This window comes from Dasypus novemcinctus, chromosome 11 (genome assembly GCF_030445035.2).
Source record: "Dasypus novemcinctus isolate mDasNov1 chromosome 11, mDasNov1.1.hap2, whole genome shotgun sequence".
Classification (NCBI taxonomy): domain Eukaryota; kingdom Metazoa; phylum Chordata; class Mammalia; order Cingulata; family Dasypodidae; genus Dasypus; species Dasypus novemcinctus.
The window spans coordinates 40,241,386-40,261,701 of NC_080683.1; the positions used below are offsets into that span (position 1 = coordinate 40,241,386).

Consider the following 20,316-nt stretch of genomic DNA (forward strand, 5'->3'; position numbering starts at 1 on the left):
GTGTGGATAGTTAATGAAAATAATGATCAATCAACTGGATTTAATCAAAAGCTTCTATGATGTCTACTAAAAATGGAAAATAGGAAAGAAAAACATTTTCCTATTAAGATTAGGGTATTTACTTATTCGCAAAAAATAGGAATGTAAAAGAGCATCATTCACCAAAAATAAGATATTGCTTTGGTCTTCATAAGAAAAGAGAATTGAAGGGGCAAAAAAATGGTATTGTTTTAAAATAATACTGCTACCTGGGAAACAGAGTAGTATCTGAGGAGATAATTAAGCTGTCCAATTCTTAAACTGGTCAAGTTCACCAAAAAAGGATATTAGTGATCACAGTCTCATGGAGTATCCTCAGGCCTCTGTTCCCCAGGGAAGACCTGGCTATTCCTATTACTCCAATCCTAGGAAATGTTACTCTCTAGACATTAACTGATAAGTTGGAATCTACCATTCACTGGTAGATGTTAAACCTAATTCATACGTTTTTTTTTTCTCAGAGCAGCAGTTACTTTATAAATAGTGAGTCAAGTCTGCAGGTTGAATGTATCAGAAAAATTTCTGAAATAACGTATTTATATCATACACATACACAATAATAGCAATTTAGACCAGGGATATGGCATTTATTGTGATATTCAACTCCAAATATTCATAACAAAAGAGAAGAATAGTAGAGTTCGTAATCCAAAATTTGTCTCATAATGCATTTTATATTAACATTTGTTGCCTTATAATATAATGAAACCACTATGAGCGCCCTCTTTTAAGAGAAATGTCGTTTTAGAAGTGACTGTTCGTTATGTCTGTAAAGTTTGCTTTCCAACAGGATCGCGTCTTCTTGAGAGACTTTCATTTGGTTTCTGTGTAATTTCCTTTTAACTTGACTTCTATAGGAAGAAGGAATCACCGTGCAGGCTTACTTTGAACTGTTCCTTTTTTGAGTGCCTCTCCTCATTGTCCAAAGTTGTACTTTTCAGACTTTAGAATACATAGTAATTACCCAGAGAGCTTGTTAAAACACAGAGTCTTGAGCCAGACACCAAGAGATTCTGATTCAGGAATCAGTGGGCCTGAGAATTGACATTTCTAACAAGCTCCTAGGTGATGCTGGTGAAGCTGGTCTGGGGTTCACACTATGGATTCGACTGGCCTACAGTAAAACAAGGTTATCGGCTAACAAAGCAGTGGAAAAGAACCCTCTGCTTCAGCTCCATTCATGAAAGTTGAGATTTATCTTCAATAAGATGACAAAATTTTATTTTATTCATGCTAAGATTCAAAAAATGATGAAAGGTTGTTTCTGAAATCAGTGGATATGGAAAATACAGTCCCCTATTTCAAGTCTTCCTTGCCAACTGACATTTCAACCAAAATAAGATATCTTTACAGCAGTCACTTAAAGACAAATAGGGCTATTAACTAGTTGTTGCAGACAAAGAAGGATGGTTTATTCATAATCCATTTCTCAGTTTTCAGTGTAAGAAACAACTAGAGTTCAGGGAGTGAGGTGGCTTATAACAGATTCAGGGGTAGCTGCTTTTCTTGGGCATCAATTCAATTGTTGAGTTCCTATTTTTTCCTGTCCCATGTAGGGCAGGAGAAAAAATAGGGGTATCATTTGGAGAAGTTTAGTATAAAGCTACCCAGTGTCAGAACACAGATCATCTGTAGTCCTGCCATCCTAGCAGCTTTCTTCCTGAACAGGAGTACATTTTCACTTTCTCTTCTCCCCCAAGGCAATTAGATACTATATACATCTACAAGTATATCATATTTAGTAGTGGGAGGAGGGGAGAGAAAAGGGTAGGATGAGGTTTTATTGTACATTGCCTAATTTTCTCCTCAGGTCCCAGTTAAGGCAGTGGTGAATAAATTACTATTGGTACAGATACTGTCTTTGTTAAACACAAATAAATTTAATAATTCTAGCTCATTTTCTAAATTGTGTAAACCACTCCATTTTAAGGCAAAATAAACAATCGTTTATGAGAAACCTGAATATGTCATGTGGAATTTAAAATTTTTTTCTACAGGGAAGACAATTATAATATTCTACTTTGGAATTTTCATATACTATTTGGCACCTGCTTTACTTTTTTCGTTTCAAACCACAGGGTTAATTAATCATAAATAGTAATTTTATAAAGCTCCTATTCTAGTAGAATCTCTATTATTTTATGCTATCAAATGTTATGTGCATACCTTCTGACACTTTAAGTAATTATATTATCTATTCAGTTGTTAGAAAGGTTAAAGCAAACGTTTTCACTGACTTTTTCTGGTTGTAAACAAATAATGTCAAACTCAAGTGTTTGTACCAGTTGTTGACCTGAAACAAACCACCGAGTTCATTGTTGACAGTGAGTGGCACTAAGTAATGAACTTTCATCTTAAATGTTCTATTTGTTCTGGCCAAGTCACCTTGGATACAGTCTAAATATATATATATATATACACACACACACACACATATATATATATGGAAATAAAAAAGAACTCGAAGATACCTCATAGGTAAGAAAGACCACCTATTAATAAATAACTAAGATAACATCCAATTCTCTGAAAAATCATGGATTTTATTGCTATCCTGATCTACAGTTCTAGAGCCTGTAGCTAAATTTGAGAAGCAGAATTAAGGAAGAATCACAGAGATCTAAAAGAATCAGTGTGTATACCAGAAATTACTACATGTCCAATGTTAAAACCTGTTGTTATAGGGATAATTATTATTATGATTTGTCTGATAAAATTGTTCATCAGATAAGACTTTAGGAAAACACTCACAGCTTATGCCATGACAGAAACTGAAAAAGCAATTCGTTCTAATCTTGTATTTTTCTACGTTGTGCAATTTAGAAATGTTTTGCAACACACTGATAATCCTCAAATTAAAACTGAAAACTTAAGCAGCAATTTTTGACAATTTTTTTTCTTTCTTTCATCCAAGGTTATTTTTATAGTAAAAATAAGCATAAATTTTAGTAACCACTTAGTAATTTTTAAATTAATAAAATTAAAATGAGTCCAATTAGTAAAATTCCTTTTTGGCTTCAGTGTTTTACTAAGACACTCGACCTGAATGTTAGTCATTGAGGTCTCTCATCCTCACTTATTTCCATCTCCCCTTATTCATTTACATATGTCAGTGACATGGCCCTTGGCACTCTTCTCTTTGATTGCTGTAATCTCACTTTTCAACTACCGCCTCTGTGAGGGGCACCCAGAAATCCAGGTCTTTATATCAGAAGATATATTAGAAATTCTTGATATACCTTTCCAAAAGCCTGATGTTAACTTATACTCTGTGTGCCATCCTGAGTAGTTCCTCATGCTTACTACTCTCTTTCCAAGTGATGAATTCCACATCTACCAAGTTTCTTTCCTGGGTGGCCCTACCTTCTCTTCTCCCTGTCACTGCCTACTAAAGGGACAGGGGTAGTGCAGCATAAAGAGCCAGGGATTTAAAGTTGGGTTTGAATTTTGACTTATCACTAAGTTACTTAACCTCTTTATAAAATTGGGATAATGGTATGTACCTCAGAGGATTGTTTCAAGGATTAAATGATAAAAAAATATTGTAGCTAATTTGGATTATTAAAGGACAGGTTAAGCCCTCCTTGCCCATTACCAATATTATTGCAACAACCCCTTCTGTAATCTCTTCTACACAAGTTTATCTGATTACTCACCCTCATTCATGGCCCTCATTATATATAACTCAAATGCTCAAAAATTTTCCATGGCTACTTAGTACTTGTCAAATTAAATAGATTTCTTGGGACTCTAGTATCCCCAGGATTCTAGGATCCCCGTGTATCAGCTCTACTAGCATTTCAAAGTTATCACCTCTGTTCATTTATATTTTTATATAAAGTACTGATCCAGTCTCTGGTTCCTAGATATGAGGGCAGGGGCCTGTTCTCTCTTTATGATGTTGCTTGTGTTGTTCTCCTGGACTCCCTTAATGTTTTCAACTCCCTCCATCCTCACTTGCTTAAACGGGAGCATCTTTAAAAGTCCATTCATTAAATGCTATCTCCTCTCTTAATCATTCTTTTACTCCCACAATCTCATGGGTGCTCTTTCTTGTTTGTGTCCCTATAAAACTTACTTTAGGTTTCTCTTATTATATTGTAGCTTGTTTCTCCGGGCTGGAAGTCCAGCTCGTTGAAGATGGGTATCAATTTACAGCTTCCCAAAGCTTCTACTCTGGATTGAACCTATGACCACATCTTGACCATAGTAGGCCACAAAATACATGCTACTTTGAAAGATTTTATTCTATATCATAAAGCCTATGACTGGACCAATGAAAACATCTGTAAATAAACATGTGGATAAACAGCTTGCAATGGCTATCACATTAAAGCCTTAGATTTTATGAACTTCCCTTATACCTTTAAAATGCTCTACTTAAGTTTACTTAATTGGAATTGATTAGATGGACATTTTTATCACATCTACTATTTTTATCTTGTAGGTACAGTTTATGGTGTGAGCCTTCTTTATTTTAAAATAAATACTAAGATATTGGAATTAAGAAAAATATGTAAGTTTCTATAGCAAGATACTCAGTTTCCCCACCTCTCAGCCCAGCTTATTCTTTTAGGCCAGAGTTTCCATGGAAATCCCACAGTCCCTTGTCAATATGGGAATGGCCCCAGGTGTTCCCAAATCTTGATTTACTAGGCCTCAGGACAGCTGGCAAGGCAGGAGGCTGTGACCAGGAGCCTCCACCATTGAGCAGCCTTATGTTTACCCCAGTGTGCCTACAAATGTTATATTTTCTACATGTGGAAAAGGCTGAAAAGCACTGCTACCCTTAGCAGTTCCTAAGATAATATAAAAAGGTAAGTAAAAACAACTCCAGCAACAATTTTGCGTGTACCCTAATGTAAAACTTAGTCTAGCTAAAAATTAGTAAATAGTTACTTAGATTATTACTTATGAACTTTTCATCAGTTTGGAACTAGAGTGACCTTGTATGCTAAGTTGAAATATAGATTTAAAAATAATACAGAATTCACTTGGGTTTGTATATATAAAACATTCTCCTGATCAGGCACTCAAACAGGCAATCTGCAATACAAATGGTTTGCTAGTAAGTTTGAAGTTTATGGTTTGCTGACTTCCAGACCTATGTTTTACATAATATATAAATAACTCATTTAAAATAACAAGAAGTTCTCCTATGCTTAGCAATGGTGTAACATTCTCTGAGAATGGATTTAGACATCTGTTTGATTAAGTTCACCACCTCTAGCTGAGGGCTCTCAGGCCAGCTACTTCCCTCCACCTTGGTTTTCCTCATGTTTAAAATGGGGATAATAGTTGCATCCACTTCATATGGTTATTGTGAGAGTTAGAAGAATTATAATACATAATGCACTCAGAAAAGTGCCTGACTCAGTGATATATCAATATAAACATTGCTGATATAACTGTATGCTCCTTCAAAGTGAGATTTATAAGTACTATTTCCTATACTTGAATGCTGTTATGAACATCCTTCTTTTTCCCTCAGACCTTGACTGCACCATGGCTCCTTTGTATGAGTAGGTTCCACCTCTGAAATTGGATCTGTAAAATGTTCAAGCACAGAGACTATCTCATTTACCTCTGCACCCACCACATTACATGGAATTCCCCAAACATAAGAATTAATGAATTGCCAGCAAGAGATGTTTGAAATATGGGCTCACGTGTAGGGCATGCTTTTCTTTTTTCTCCATGCTGGTTCTACAGTTTAGAATCAATTTCTCTTTAATGCTGAAATTCTAACATATGGGGTGAAAACTAATTTTCCACATCAAATTGATTTAAGCCCTGTATAATTTTTGCTATTTTTAAGAGACAGAAAATCAGTTTGAATAGACAGATTAACAGCTAATCACTAGGTAATTGCTACCTTGTTTTAAGTCAGCAAGCTAACTACATACTTGTGACTTCAAGTAAAGTTGTATCTTACAAATGAGTTTTTATATCTTTGCACTAGTGATAGTTTGTGAAATCTTTCAGCAGATGGGATTTGCTATTCCCTTTTGTATGGCATTAAAAAACAAGAACCCTTCATATTATGCACATAATATATCCTTATTTTGAGCACAGAGAGTGGACTCAGCTAATTATGTATTTTCCATTTTACAAAATACATATAAGTAGCATTAAGCAGAAAAAAATTAATACAAATCTCTGTCTCTAGTTGATGTTTCTCTCCTCAATTTCAGATGCATAAGACAATGTTGATGTGCTCAGTTACCTCAAACACAAAGCTTTTTTCAGCATCTTCTCTCCCAGACCACCACTTTCTCTTGTGTTATAGATCAGGGTATCGCATAATAGACATGATAGCTGGAAACCCGAGCTTCATCTTCTATTTCTCCCTCATCTTCAGCTCCTACATCCCATCAGCCCTGGAGTAGATTCTACCTCTGAACTAAACTGTGAATCCATCACTTCCCTTTGCACTTACCTTTGATTCCTCCTTTACCCCAAGTGTGTCATAAAGATTGTCACAGGTATCCCTTCCTTCATTCTCACCTTCAATCAATTCGCTAAACTCTAGGTATAGCATTTAAAATATACTAAATTCCCCTTGCCTAAAAATAAATTCAAACTCATAACCTCCCTTATAATTTCCTGTTAACCTCTTTCCCCTACAATCATTTACCTCTACTTATCCCAAACTTGACTCTCTAGCCCAGGGGTTCTTAATCTTTTTTGTTCCTCATTCCCTTTGCCAGTTAGGTGAAATGAATACTACTGTAAATTTATTGCATGCATTCATAAGTGAAGGAAATACTAGATTTCAGTGGGAGGTCAGAAAAAATAAAGATAGTAAGTTGATTTTTTTTCAATTCAAGCTCAATGGACCCCTTGAAACCTTTCCACAGATCCCCAAGTGATCTGTGGACCCCTGGTTAAGAATCTCTGCTCTAGCCTTTCTGAGACTTCCCCATTTTCGTGGATTTACCGGATTTTCTTTGCCTTTGGGTCTTCCTATATGTAGTTCACCATGGCATATTTTCCACTTCCCCATTAGGTAACTCCTACCTTTTCTTTAAACCTCAGGTTGGACACGGCTTCTAGAAATTCTCCACTGACATGCTCTCCCCTAAAGTTTCTCCATTCATTATCTTCCTAAGCAACTTAAGAATCAAGAGACCACAACTATTCTTCTTCATCCTTCTTATGTACCTTATTTAACAGGCTGACTGGGTCGTTATGGGTGCTCAGTAGGTAATTCTTGAATGAATGAATTCCATAATGCTAATGATGACAGCCCAGAAAGATTCTCACTTTGGTGGGGGAATTTCATAAATCTAAGATAGTGGACAACAAATTTTTGTTTTAATGTCTGGACTGTATTCTTTTTGGTATAAACATAAGTAGAACTATTTTCTGAAATATATTTAAGATATAATCTTTAAAAAGGACCTTTGATGAAATATTGAAAGTAGCTCTGAGATTTGACATTACTTCTAAAAAGCTGAAGATCCTAGACCAGTTTGCATCTTTGAATCTTTGATTCCCCTGCCATCATCCTTATTTTTTTTCTTACCATTCATGTACTGAATCTCTGTCTCCAAGAAGCATAACGAATCCAAGTTTCAGGCTTCCTGAGTGTCATAATAGAGCAGAATTAACATTTGTTTAACACTGTAGATTTTTTAAAAGTTACCTTTTACCCCTTTTTTGTCTTGCTATAGTTTAAACTAGATGGATAAGTCACTAGGTAAATAGAAGTCAGTAAGTGAGTGCTGTGTCTGGAAAAAGGACACCGGGTGTTTAATCATCTTCTTCCTTATCCAGATCTGGGATGCATATAGAGTAAACAGAGGATTATGAACAAACTCCCATTGTCTCTTACCACGTTAGACACAACCCTTCATAGCCAACACCTGGGCCTTTGGAAAACCATTTTGGCTAATTTTGACAAATATTTGACAAAAAATTTTCTGGTGCTCCTAAGTGGGCATTACTACCTATTGCCAGCCCATTTACCTCCCAAACATACATATACACACACACACACACACACACACACATAATGTTCTCAGCACTTTGCAGAATCAACCCCCAATTGATATATCTGGTATCTTCATTCTTTGTGATATTAAGAATTGGGTAATTGAAAAATACATCTTCTAAATGTTTGGATAAAGGTGTATGTGTGTGTATCTACCTACCATGAATACTAGTTAGACTTGTAAGTGATCCATATTTATAAAATTCTAACCTTGTTAACTCCCATTGCTTAAGACATCACATACCCTCATTTACCAAACTCAAATTCTTTTAGAAGCTGTGAGTATACTAAAATGGCCTTCCTTGAGGTTTTCAAAGAGTTATAGGTGACCTGACTTCACTACTGAAACTAGTTTGTGTTGGAACAAGAACCCTCTGTCTGTTCAAGGTGACAAATAAGAAGGCAGACTGATAGGGTACTTTCAGTCACCTCAGAATGAGATTTCCCACATGAACTCTATTTTAATTCATTCATTCAGCAAATTATTGAGCACTTACCTTGTGCTGGGTACTGCTATGACTTCTAGGGATATAGGCGTGAAATAAAGCAGAAAAATCCCCATCGTCATGGTTGGTGCTCATAGTCTAACAGGGTAATGCAAAAGATAAGTTAGAAAAACATGTAGAAGTTGCAAGGCGACAAGTCCTTTGGAGAATAATAAAGCAGGAATAGGTGAGAGCTGAGGTCAAGGAGTCTCAGCAAAGGCGACATCTGAGTAAAGCTTGAAAGTGGTGAAGGCAGGAACCATGCGGATAGATGTTTGGAGGAATGGGGGGTGGGATATCCTGGACAGAAAGAAGAGGTGCACAAACTTTAGGGTGGGAGCAGCAAGGGGGCCAGTGTGGCTGGGAAGAAGACAGTGATGATGAGGAGGTGGGAGCTGAAGCAAAAGACCAGATTGAGGGGCTTTGTGACTGAGGATGGTTTACTTGTTAACTATCTTATGTATATGAAGACATTTATTTTCCCATGTAGTATATACTTTTACCAAAAATCAAGCATTGACCCATATTTCCATGCAGACAGTTACTATTTCTGCCCACTTTGATTTTTTTTACCTTTAAAAAAAAATCAATTTCATTGATACAGATTAATAAAGCATACAATTTACCAAAAATATACAGTCAATGGTATTTGTATAATCATATAGTTGTGCTTTTATCACTAATATGATTAAAGCATTTTACTATTTCAATAGTAACAATAATAAACAAAAAACAAACAAGAAAATTCCTCACCTCTAAATCTCTGTTTCCCTGCTGTACATGGCTACTATTTCTGGCTATTCCTGAACAATTATTTACTTCTTAAGCAGCTTTACTGAGATATAGACACATACCATATGATCTATCCAAAATGTATAATCAGTGGCTTTTAGTATAATCACAATATTGTAACTTCATCACCTGAAAAACTTTTGAACAATTTCATTACTCCAAAAAGAAAGACTCCACACCCCTTAGCATTCCTTCCTCAGCCCTACATAACCACTAATCTAATTTTATCTTTATAAATTGATTTATATTTACATTTTATATAAATGCCTGCTCTGATTTTGAACCTCCTGAGTTTCAGCTGCTGCCCGGAAAACATTTCACCCTTTTGGCCCACCAGTGCCATCTAGTGGTTTGATGTTGCAAAATAGTCTTATCAGAGTCAAACAGTGTGGGTGAGGGACGCAGGGCAAGCCTTTTGCCTGAATAACACTAACTGTGAAAAGCTTTCCGAAACCACCACAAGGATGGGAAGTCCACTGTAAATTGTTTCTTCATTGATTTATATCAAGACTGAATCAGAAAAACTAGAAGCTATAGCAACAGGTTTTATGAAATGTATTTCTAATTTTACTAGTTTGGAAACACTGAAAACTGAAAAGATTATAAATGAAAGAATAGGAAGATAATGAACAAACGTGGGGTATATAAATGGAACAAAAAGAATAAGAGTACTAATAATTTTGCATGACATTTACAGAAACACAATTATCTATTACAGTGCTGTCCAACACTGTAACTAAATTTAAATTTACATGAGTTAAAATGAAATAAAATTTAAAATTCACTTAGTTACCCTAGACACATTTCAAGTGATCAATAGGTACATTTGGCTAGTGGCTATCATATTAGACAGTGCAATGTAGAACATTTCCAAAATTGTAGAAAGTTTATGGTATAGTACCAGTCTATTACATTATTTCTTCAGTAAAAGGGATTTCTTAACAAACATGTTTTGGACAGCTACTAAAAGCTAGATACTGTGGCAATTTGTTACAGGAAATTAAAATAATAAAATAAAGCTTAATTACTCTCCTAAGGGGCAAAGTTTAGAATTTGTGGAGATTCGCACACAAGCGAATATTATCAGTCCAGTGTGAAAAGAACTATAATATTTGAATATTCAGTGACTCGGGTATTCTTTGTTAAAGCTGTGTTTCAAAATAAATAGGTATTTTACCAAGAAATAAGAAGGGGAAAGAGCATATTAAGTAGAGGACATAGCTTGTGCACAGACAAGGATGTGTGAATTGGCTTTGAATCTTTGGAGGATGCCATTTAATTCTGTGTGGCTGTTGCAGAGGAAAATAAATATTAGCTGAGCCTAGAATGCTACTTGGAACTTGCTGGGAGGGACTTTTTCATCACACTGAGCACAGTTATCTTTATCCTGTAAATACTGGAAAACTATAAAGGGGTTTTAAGTAGCTAATTCTGGGAGTAAATGTCATTTTAGAGATTATTCTATAGATGTGGCATGACAATTGGGTTAAAGGGAGAAGATCTTAGAGAATGGTACCACTTTATACCAAGTTCTTCAAGTCTAAAAGCAGGCATCATCCTTGACCTCTCTGTCTCCTCATTCCCCACATCATTCAATCTACCTCCTAAATTTGCCTTTCCTTTGCATTTAATCCAACCACCCTCCTGAAGCCACCTTCGTTTCAGACCTGAAGCACGGCTTTAGCTTCCTCAGATGTCTTGCTCAATCTTTTACTCCCCCATTCCTTCTGCTCAGGGAACATCAGCTGATCTTCTTCAAATTAAAAATGGAATCACAACACGTCTTTGTTTAGAGCCCTTCAGTGGCTGCCTGCAAAAGCCCTGCTGGCTCTGACCTGGGCCTGTCTCTCTAGCCCATTACTCTACTCTCTTCCTTGCTCTCTCCCTTCAGCCATACTAGGCCTCAATTTAACAAGCTCCTCCCCTCTTCAAGACCTTTGTGCCTCTCTCTGTCATGCTTCCTATACCTCACACAGCCGTTGGCAATTAAATATCATTTCCTCTAGAAGAATTTCTTTGATTCTTCAGATTTTAGATTAAAATAGCACCCTGTACTTTCCCTTGGAAATACTTACAATAGTTGCAATCAAGTATCATAATTATTTGATCTCTGCCTCCTCATTTTGCCTGAGAGCTCCATGAGGCCAAATCTGCCTAGTATGTGGTGGGTAAAAGCCTGAATGACCAATGAAGTTGTTCTCGTAATTCAGAAGGGTTAGAATGAATGCCAGCACTAAGGCAGTGAAGGTAGAATCTTTGAGAGTTAAGAGGAGAGGAATGAGTAAAAAACTGATCTGATGGTTTTAGTTAAGGTACCATGTAGGGATAGGAAATACATAGGAAGGAGCAAGCAACTTTATGGGGGAAAACAATGGGAGTTGAGGTGTGGTCAGGTTAACTTGTGAGAATTCTTTGGAATATCCAAGTAAAAATGCCACTCAACAGTTGGATACACCAATCTAAATCTCCAGAAAGACAGCTGAACCAGAGAAACACAATAGATAGAGGGCAGTATATTGGCAGAGAGCATGTGTTAAAAACATGACTGTGGCATTACAATGGAGAGTGTGGGATCAGAAGTCAAACTACCTGCATTCTTATTACGGCTCCATCATTTACTAACAGTTTGACCTTTGGAAAGTTAATTCACCTCCTGTGTCTCTGCTTTCCCATCTGGTAAACAGGCTGTAGTAGTCTCTACCTCATAAGATTGTCAGGGAGATTAAATGAGTACATGAATGCAAGACTCTCAATAAGGGCTCAGTGAATCTTAATATGATTATTATTATTATGAACATGTTTAAAATGGTTGGCAGTAAAGATAAGGCAGAAGGAAGGCTAGGATGAGCCTGCAAAGGAGGATGCAGGGAATGAGACCGTAAAAGAATAGTCTGAGTGCTTGGAGATGGTGTGAGAGAGAATGGCTTTCCAAGACCCTAAGGAAAGTCTTTTAAAGAAGGAGGGAGAAGTCAAACTATCCAATGAGTAACGACTGAAATAAGCACCTTAAGTTTGGCCCTTATGAGTGATCACTGGTGATGTGAGTAGAAGATATTTTATGAAAATGGGGCTGGTGAAGGTAGAATCAACTGCTAAACCAAGCACCAATAAAAAGTTTTTGTAAGTTAGAAAAAGTTAAACATTAACTTGATGTGGTGTGTTTGTGAAGGGGTGTTATATGAGAATTCCACATATGCAAAATTGTTTTGTAAGTTCACAACCTCTGTAATAAAAATATATATTAAAAAATAATAGGGTGTGTTGGGGAGAAAATATATCAAATGTAAGATATGAACTATAGTTAATCGTACTATTTTGATGATGCTCTTGCATAGTTTGTAACAAATGTTTCACAACAATACAAGGTGTTGGTGGTGGAGTGATATATGGGACCCCTGTATGATGTTACACTCATTTATTTTGTAAGTTCACAACTTTTACTATACACTTATTGTTTATATATGTTCATATATGAATTATATACTTGAACAAAATAAAATATGTACTTTAACTCAGAATGAGAAAGAGACTATCTTGCACAATTCAAGGTAGCAAAGAAGATATACAGGAAGCCAAAACTAAGGCTACGAGGAGTCAAGGGTTCTAGGTTTCTGTCTTGCTGATACTGCCAACCATTCCCATGCCTCCATCATCTTAGACAAGCCTCTTGTTATGGGGCCTTGATGCCCTGAACGCTAAAGAGGAAGTAGATGAACAGATTATCTTCATTGCCACTTTTGGCTCTAAAATGCCCACATTTTTAGACCATTCATCTTATCTTTGGTAATTATAAATAATTCATTATATCAAGATTGTAATGCCCCAAATCACATCCTTCACCTACTACTAACTATAACATATTCTAATGACTTTATAAATTCTGAGGTAAAATTAATATCTTTAGAATTATGGCTATCATAGGTAAATGGTATAGTTTCACCAGAAAGAAGAAATATCTCCCAGGAAGTCATACATTTATTTATTTAGGTATTTACTTAGTTTTTAGGTATTTAATTATTTAGGTAATTATATAATCATATATTTATGTATTCACTAGTCTATTCTTTCAATTTGAGCAACTTCTGAGTGCCAGACACACTATTAGGTGCAAGTGATACCAAGATGAGAAGACCTAAACAAGATCCCAGGCAGGCCACGAAGACAAATTTATGAACATATAAATGACAGTGCTGTGTGACAAGTGCAACAGTAGGTGTGTCTAGAGGAGATACCTTCTTTGATCTGGGAATAGAGCGTCAGATTTAACACAATATAGACATCATTCTTTCTCAAATTCTTTGGCTTTTCATTAAATTATTTCTGATATACATTTGTTATTCTTGAAATCCCCTTTAGATCTCTTGCTTTTGAATGTACTAACACAGAAAGATCAAATCAGTTTACTTTTATATAATGCCATGTAACTGGCATGACTGTTATTGGGGGAAGAAATAAAGCTACATATTTTTGCCCCTCATGTTTGTTTATTCAACATTTACAGTTAATAATTCTAATATGGCTTTCTATCGATTGAAAATCACTTTATTGTATAGCACCTCAAAACATTATGAATATTGGAAAGATTTTTTATTTATATACTTTGAATTTTAAATATATAGGCAAATCTGAATCACTTTTTAAAAAGCCTACATAGTAAGCACTTTGAAAAGAAGGTACATGTCTCCAAAGATTTTGTATATAATAAAATGAAAACTGGTGATTTTTGTTTATGAAGATGTTTTGGGCTTTTCCCTAAACCGTGCATTTTAAAGAAAATGGAAGAACTCTGTGTTTAGAGGCCCATTTGAGGATTGTTTATTGCAAATATTTTAAAAAAATAAACACTGCTGGCATTCAAGTCCCTCTGTTTTAAATTGCAGCGCCTTATGAAATATGCCCAGAGGATTATCTCATGTCAATGGTGTGGAAAAGGACTCCAGCAGGCGATTTAGCATTCAATCAGTGCCCTCTGAATGCCACAGGTACAGTAGGATGATCCATCCAAACCAAATGATGATTATCCTCCAAGACTAGCATGCTACACCCACTGATGAAGTCATGTTTTTGTCCTATACCCATAAGTAAATCTGTCCAGCTAGCAATTAAGGAAACAATTTTAGTAAGGAATTTCAAACGTGGATCTAATGTTGAGACCTAGAAAATTGCTGATGAAATAGCTTTTCAGTGTGACTAACAAGCATTATAATAACAATCAAAATAAATTCATATGCATGTTTAAAAAAAAAAAGCAAATCCCATTTTTACCCTGAATCCCAATTATATGATGCCTTCTAGCATTCCTGTTATAAAACTTCTCTCTGTTTTTGTGACACACAGGCACCACTAGCAGACGCTGCTCTCTCAGTCTTCATGGAGTGGCCTTCTGGGAACAGCCGAGTTTTGCAAGATGCATATCAAATGAGTACAGACACTTGCAGCATTCAGTAGGTGCAAAGCCAGCTTTAGTACTTGCTCTGTTTATGTTTTGCTAATGATAGCCATGTGAGAATTTAACCTTCTGCTGTACAATCAAATAGGTAAAAATCTGTGAAAAATGCCTGAAGGAAAAAGGGAAGCTAATTTTTAGAAGTCAATGCTAAATTGTTTTGTTCCTAGGATTTGGGGTTTTATAAAGCCTGCTATTTAAGTGAAAGTATTGCTTGTCTAGTGTGGGAACAACTTGAATAAAGTTGGCTACTCAGATTTAATTTATAAGAGTTAAAGCTTATATCATGATTGATACAAGTCTGTTCAATAGTAAATAATGCTAATTTCCATATACCTTATATTTTAAAATCAACTTCACTAACTTTTCAGTAGCTGGGGAATAATAACATTGCATCATTTACGTATCAAATTTCTCACAGCAGTTTGAGATTAAGATATGAAAACATGATGCTATTGCACCAGAGAAACTTACTTTCAAAAGATCACATGGACCAAATTTTCTCAATATATTCCCTCTTTTCCCACACATCATTGAATTATTCACAAAGTATGATGTATGAATCATTTAAGCACAATTAAATTCTGCTTGGAGACTGTTGTCATTTCATCATGACAATCAGAAGGAAATGCATACACGAATAAACACTGTGGGATATAGAATGGAACGTAAGCACAAACCAACTGAAAAGTTGAACTCTGGCAGGAAAGATGTTTAGTTTAGAGCCTTTAAGTTTTGTTGTGCTTATGTTTTCTTTAAATGTTCTGTCACTCACAAATACACACAATAAAAAAATATATGTGGAACATTCTTGTTTGTGGATGGAGAAGTAATTTGTTCAATAACACTGCTTAAACAATTAATAGAATTTATATTTATTTGATTATCTGAAACAAAGTGAATTATTATTTAAATCTGAAAACCAAACACTTTCATACATGTTTACAAACCAAATAAAAAATTGAATTGATTTCTCAGCTATATAGAACCTTATTATTGTCATTTATATCTAATACATAGGTTAGTTATGAAATGTCAGATCATGAAATATAAAGCTTATTTTATTAATAACTCATACCATTATATGTCAGAATAAAGTGTAAGCAAAAATTCTCTTATGAATTTAATTTTTAATGAATTTTATTTTCCCTACTTTTAGACACTAAACTTTGTTTAATTTAATCTGAATTATATCCATAATCAGTTATTTTAGTAACAGTCATGGATGGGAACAGTTGCATGGATAAAGAAAATCATAATCTAAGCCAACCCTTACACATTCGTTAAGAATGAACAATATTGCTTTTTTTGCAGAAAATATTTACTTTCCAAATTCAGTATTTTGTACATTTATATTTAAATGAGTGAATTTGTTTTCTTTGAGTGTGGGCCATCTGATAATAGAGGAAGCACACCATGAAGTAGAAGAAATGAAATCTTGAATTGTGAATCAGCTAGAAATTATTCATCAGTAATTTGACAGCCAATATATATATGCCCACATTGATACGTAAAATAAACAGCAGCCTCTATTTATTCAGCTCCTAAAAACTATGAGGCACTTTTATAAAATTAACTCCAATTCTCATAAGGACTTGAAAGTTTCTGACTCAGTTTGCATAGAAATAAACTGAAGATTTTCCCTGGAGCAATTTACTTAAGTGAGACAAAGAGTAAAAATTATGCCATAGGTATAAATGTTCAAAAGTCTAATCTCTGTTCTCAAGGCCGTACTACCTTCTGAGCTTTGATTTGAAATGGTCTTAGACTCTGGTGCTGGGAGCACAATTTTATGGTTGTGTCCTTGGGAAAAGCTATGTGTCCTCACTTGAGTCTCAGCTTCCCTTCTGCAGAGTAAAATTGGTATCACCATCTTAGCATTTCATGGGGTATGGAGGGAGAGAAGATGAGTATCATATATAAAAATGTTTGCAAATTGGAATAGTGCTATATTACTATGAAGTATTAATATCTTTGTGTACAGAAAATGCATTCTGAGTTACAAAAAATAATTGCAAGAATGAAATTTTAGAACTCAGCATTTTATTAACTTGAGAGATACATATGAATGATATAGCTTGAGAGAAATATATACATTTACTAGTTAGATATATAGACAGATTATAGAGAAGAGAGAGCTAGAGATAGAGAAAGAAAGAGATAGATGATGGACAGCTATTATGTGTGTTCTGGCACATAAATTATGTTTAGATACAAGTCCAAAAATACATGTACACATCTAGTGCTTACCTAACTATCATGATCTTCACCTTTATATGTTCAGGGAAATGTAAAACCAATTTATCACTTACATGATGTGATACTTACCTAAGGCTTCAACCTCATCATCTCTACTCTACAAAGTCAATGGGAGATGGAAATGAGATCATCTTCTCTTCATCCTCTCATTCCTTCTGTAGTTTCTCTATGCCATGCTTTATTTGAAAAAACAAGACTAGATGGTACTGTAATATTGAACAGTCCTGGTTCCCACAGTTTTTTAAATCACTTTGGAAACTTTGTATTTTCTCCTTTTATAGAGTTTACACCATCAAGTTGATCAAATATTAAATGGCATTTACTGCAATTATTTAAAATAGGTTTTAAACTGTGTTTTCCACCTTTTTAGCATATAGGTTACAATATATGTACACACATATATTAGTTAGCCAAAGGGATGTTGATGCAAAGTACCAGAAATCTGTTGGCCTTTATAAGGGGTATTAATTTGGGGTAGAAGCTTACAGTTACAAGGCCCTGAAAAATCCTACTCAAGGTACCTTAAGAGGTACTTTTTTACCAAATGTCTGTTGCCAAGTGTTGAAGCAAGATGGCTGCCAATATCTGTAAGGATTCAGCCTTCCTCTTTCCTCTTAAGGCTCCATGGTCCCAGCTCCTTCCAATCTCAAACCTAGGCTGGATGGCTTGTTTCTTTCCAGGCTCAGCTGTTCTGTCTCTTCACAAGGTCAGCTGTAAACTATTAACAAATGGCTCATCTCTCTTCCCAGGGCAGCAGGATCCTCTTCCATGTCTATGGAGCTTCCTTCGCCTATGTATACTCTCTGTGGGTCTACTTCTGTGTTCTTGATTGAGTATCTGTTTAGCTCACTGAGGGGGTGGGCACTCAACTCTGCATGCCCTAATGAGGTGGTTGAATCAAAGCCCTAATCTTGATTTAATCAAGTGAACATAAAGCTTTTGAATTTAAATCATTCAAGAGTATCATGCCCAGAGGAACAGACCAGCTTACAAGCATAAGCAGTATCTCTGGAATTCATAAATGATATCAAACTGCCCCACTCTACCCTCTGAATTCCAAAAAAGAAATTAAAATATTCAAAGAAATCCTAAATCATTTCAGTTAGCAATACTAAGGATAAAATCATATCATCTATAGGAATATAGTTTATCTTGGGGCAAAGTCCCCTCTGGCTGTAGACCTGTGAAACCAATGAAACCATTTATCTGCTTCCAAAAATAGAGGCGCAGACAAAGGATAAACATTGGCATTACCACAAAAAGAATTTGGGAAGGAAACATGAGTCATCTGTCCCCTACAGTTCTGAAAACCTGCAGGGCATACTTCCTTAGATTTCAAAATCTGAGAGTCATTCTTAAGATGATGACTTCTTCTCACCCTTGCAACCTCATGACAGCCCACCCTTTCCACAGGCTTGCCCAACGGCCTTTTTCTTGGTTCCACTCTTATCAAGCATGGGGTGTGGTGACTGAACTGGGACCTCATCCTCCAAGAAAATTGGGGTGATGGCCACAGTTTCCCTGACCTATGGGAAATAAGTACACCCCTCTCAGAGCATTGGGGTGTTGACCTCACTCTCCCCAATCCTTGAGGAATTTGCTCCACCCTCTCTGTAGCCCAGGGTGACAAAGCTCTCCCAGAACAACAGACCAGAACAATACCTGTTCCATAAATAGGTAACAACAGAATACCTTTGAAATGGAACTTTGTCATCCATAAACTTTAGTTGAGCACATCCTATGAACTCTCATAATCATAAACCAGTTGAGTTAGAGAGAATGGGGTAATCAGTTTAATATGTAAAATTATTAATCTGTCATTTTAACCATTTAACTTGAATTCTTTGAAGGCAAGAAACTTAAACTTTTTAAATCTTCCTTTCTAATCATATACTAGATATTCCATAAATGTTTATGTAATGAATTACTCCATTTTTTTCTTACCAGTAGGGGTTTATTGGAAGTGCTTGTGTCAGAGGGAGCCAGAGAGCTCCGAGGTGATACTGCAGACTTAGTGTTCATGAATTTTAAACACATGAAAATTATGTATATTATCTCTCATGTGCAGTGTTCCTGCCCCAATGTAGCTAGAAATTGATGTAATTGACATCAATTTATGAAATCATTTAGTCATTTTGATCTGTTTCAATAAGCACTAGAGAATTGTGTTTGGAAAACATATAAGATACAAAATCAAACACTGTGATCCAAATATTCTTTAAAAATAAGCAAACAGACACAAACACCTACACACAAGGAAAGAGATTGAGGATCAAAATACTAATCGTTTTGGGATTCTTGGAAATTTCATTTTTTCCATATGTAACTATTTCAATTTTCATTATCTTGGGCTTTTAAGTATTTTCTCATTTTTACACCATGCAAGATATAAATAATTGCACAACCTGTTGAGAGATAGGCACAGGAGTAAGGCAAATTAAAAATGTCATCTCTTATTACTGAAATAGCTATTTGGAGGAAATAGCTGAATATTGTGGCAGTGGGCCACCTTGTCACTGGTACATTTGGTCAATCACAGCCAACCTCTGTCTCTCTCTCTGTCTCTCTCTCTCCATTGCTATCTCTAGCTCTGTCTCTCTCTGTCTTTGTCTTTCTCTTGCCCACACACAAACACATTTGCACACATAATGCATGCTCTCTGAAAGTAGACAGATCTAAAGCAAAAGATGTTGAACCAAGCATATCAGTGCTTTCCCCTAAATTCATCAAGCAGATGAGTCTTTCCTCCTTTGCTGAGGAGGAGTGGTGGGAAGGCAAGAAAGGAAATACTGCTCTAATGGAATTTTCTCTATATTAATATATGAACAGTTGGGTATAAATAAACCCTTCAAGTTTTTGCTCCTTAACACTTCTCTTTCTATTCTTCAAACTTTCATTAAACAAACAAAAACAGAATTAGAACAATGATGTCACTAGTCATCAAAATGTAGACTTTGTGTGAAGAAATGTGTCAAAGAACTTGAATCCTCATTTAAGGATTTAGCTTTTCCTATTTTACTATACTTTTATGGGTTATTAGATGATAGAGAGAAGAGAGAGAGAGAAAGAGAGAGAGAGAGATGCTTTATTTTTCCCTAATTTTCAGAAGAATTTTGCTCCATTGCAACAAAATTTCTCATACATCACACTTTTGTGGCCACCACCTCATTGCATAAATGCTTGACACATTGCTTAATAACCTTTTCTACTGTAGCTTATCAAGGGGAAAGAAAGACAACAATAACTATCATAGCTTTGGTTTTTTGAGTGAAACAATTATAGATCCTTCATTGTTTCTT

The 20,316-nt window shown here is 35.5% G+C and overlaps 1 protein-coding gene across 8 annotated transcripts in view; it reads left to right on the forward strand.

The window, feature by feature from the left end:
- The window catches only part of ADGRB3 (adhesion G protein-coupled receptor B3), a 735,954-nt gene that overhangs the window by 321,141 nt on the left and 394,497 nt on the right, over window positions 1-20,316 (forward strand). For all 8 annotated transcript variants that reach the window (XM_023592015.3, XM_058306936.1, XM_004469489.3 and 5 more), the window contains 2 exons: window positions 14,193-14,294; window positions 14,650-14,756. In XM_023592015.3, coding sequence (XP_023447783.1) covers window positions 14,193-14,294; window positions 14,650-14,756 — 209 coding nt within the window. The remainder of the gene's footprint in view (window positions 1-14,192; window positions 14,295-14,649; window positions 14,757-20,316) is intronic.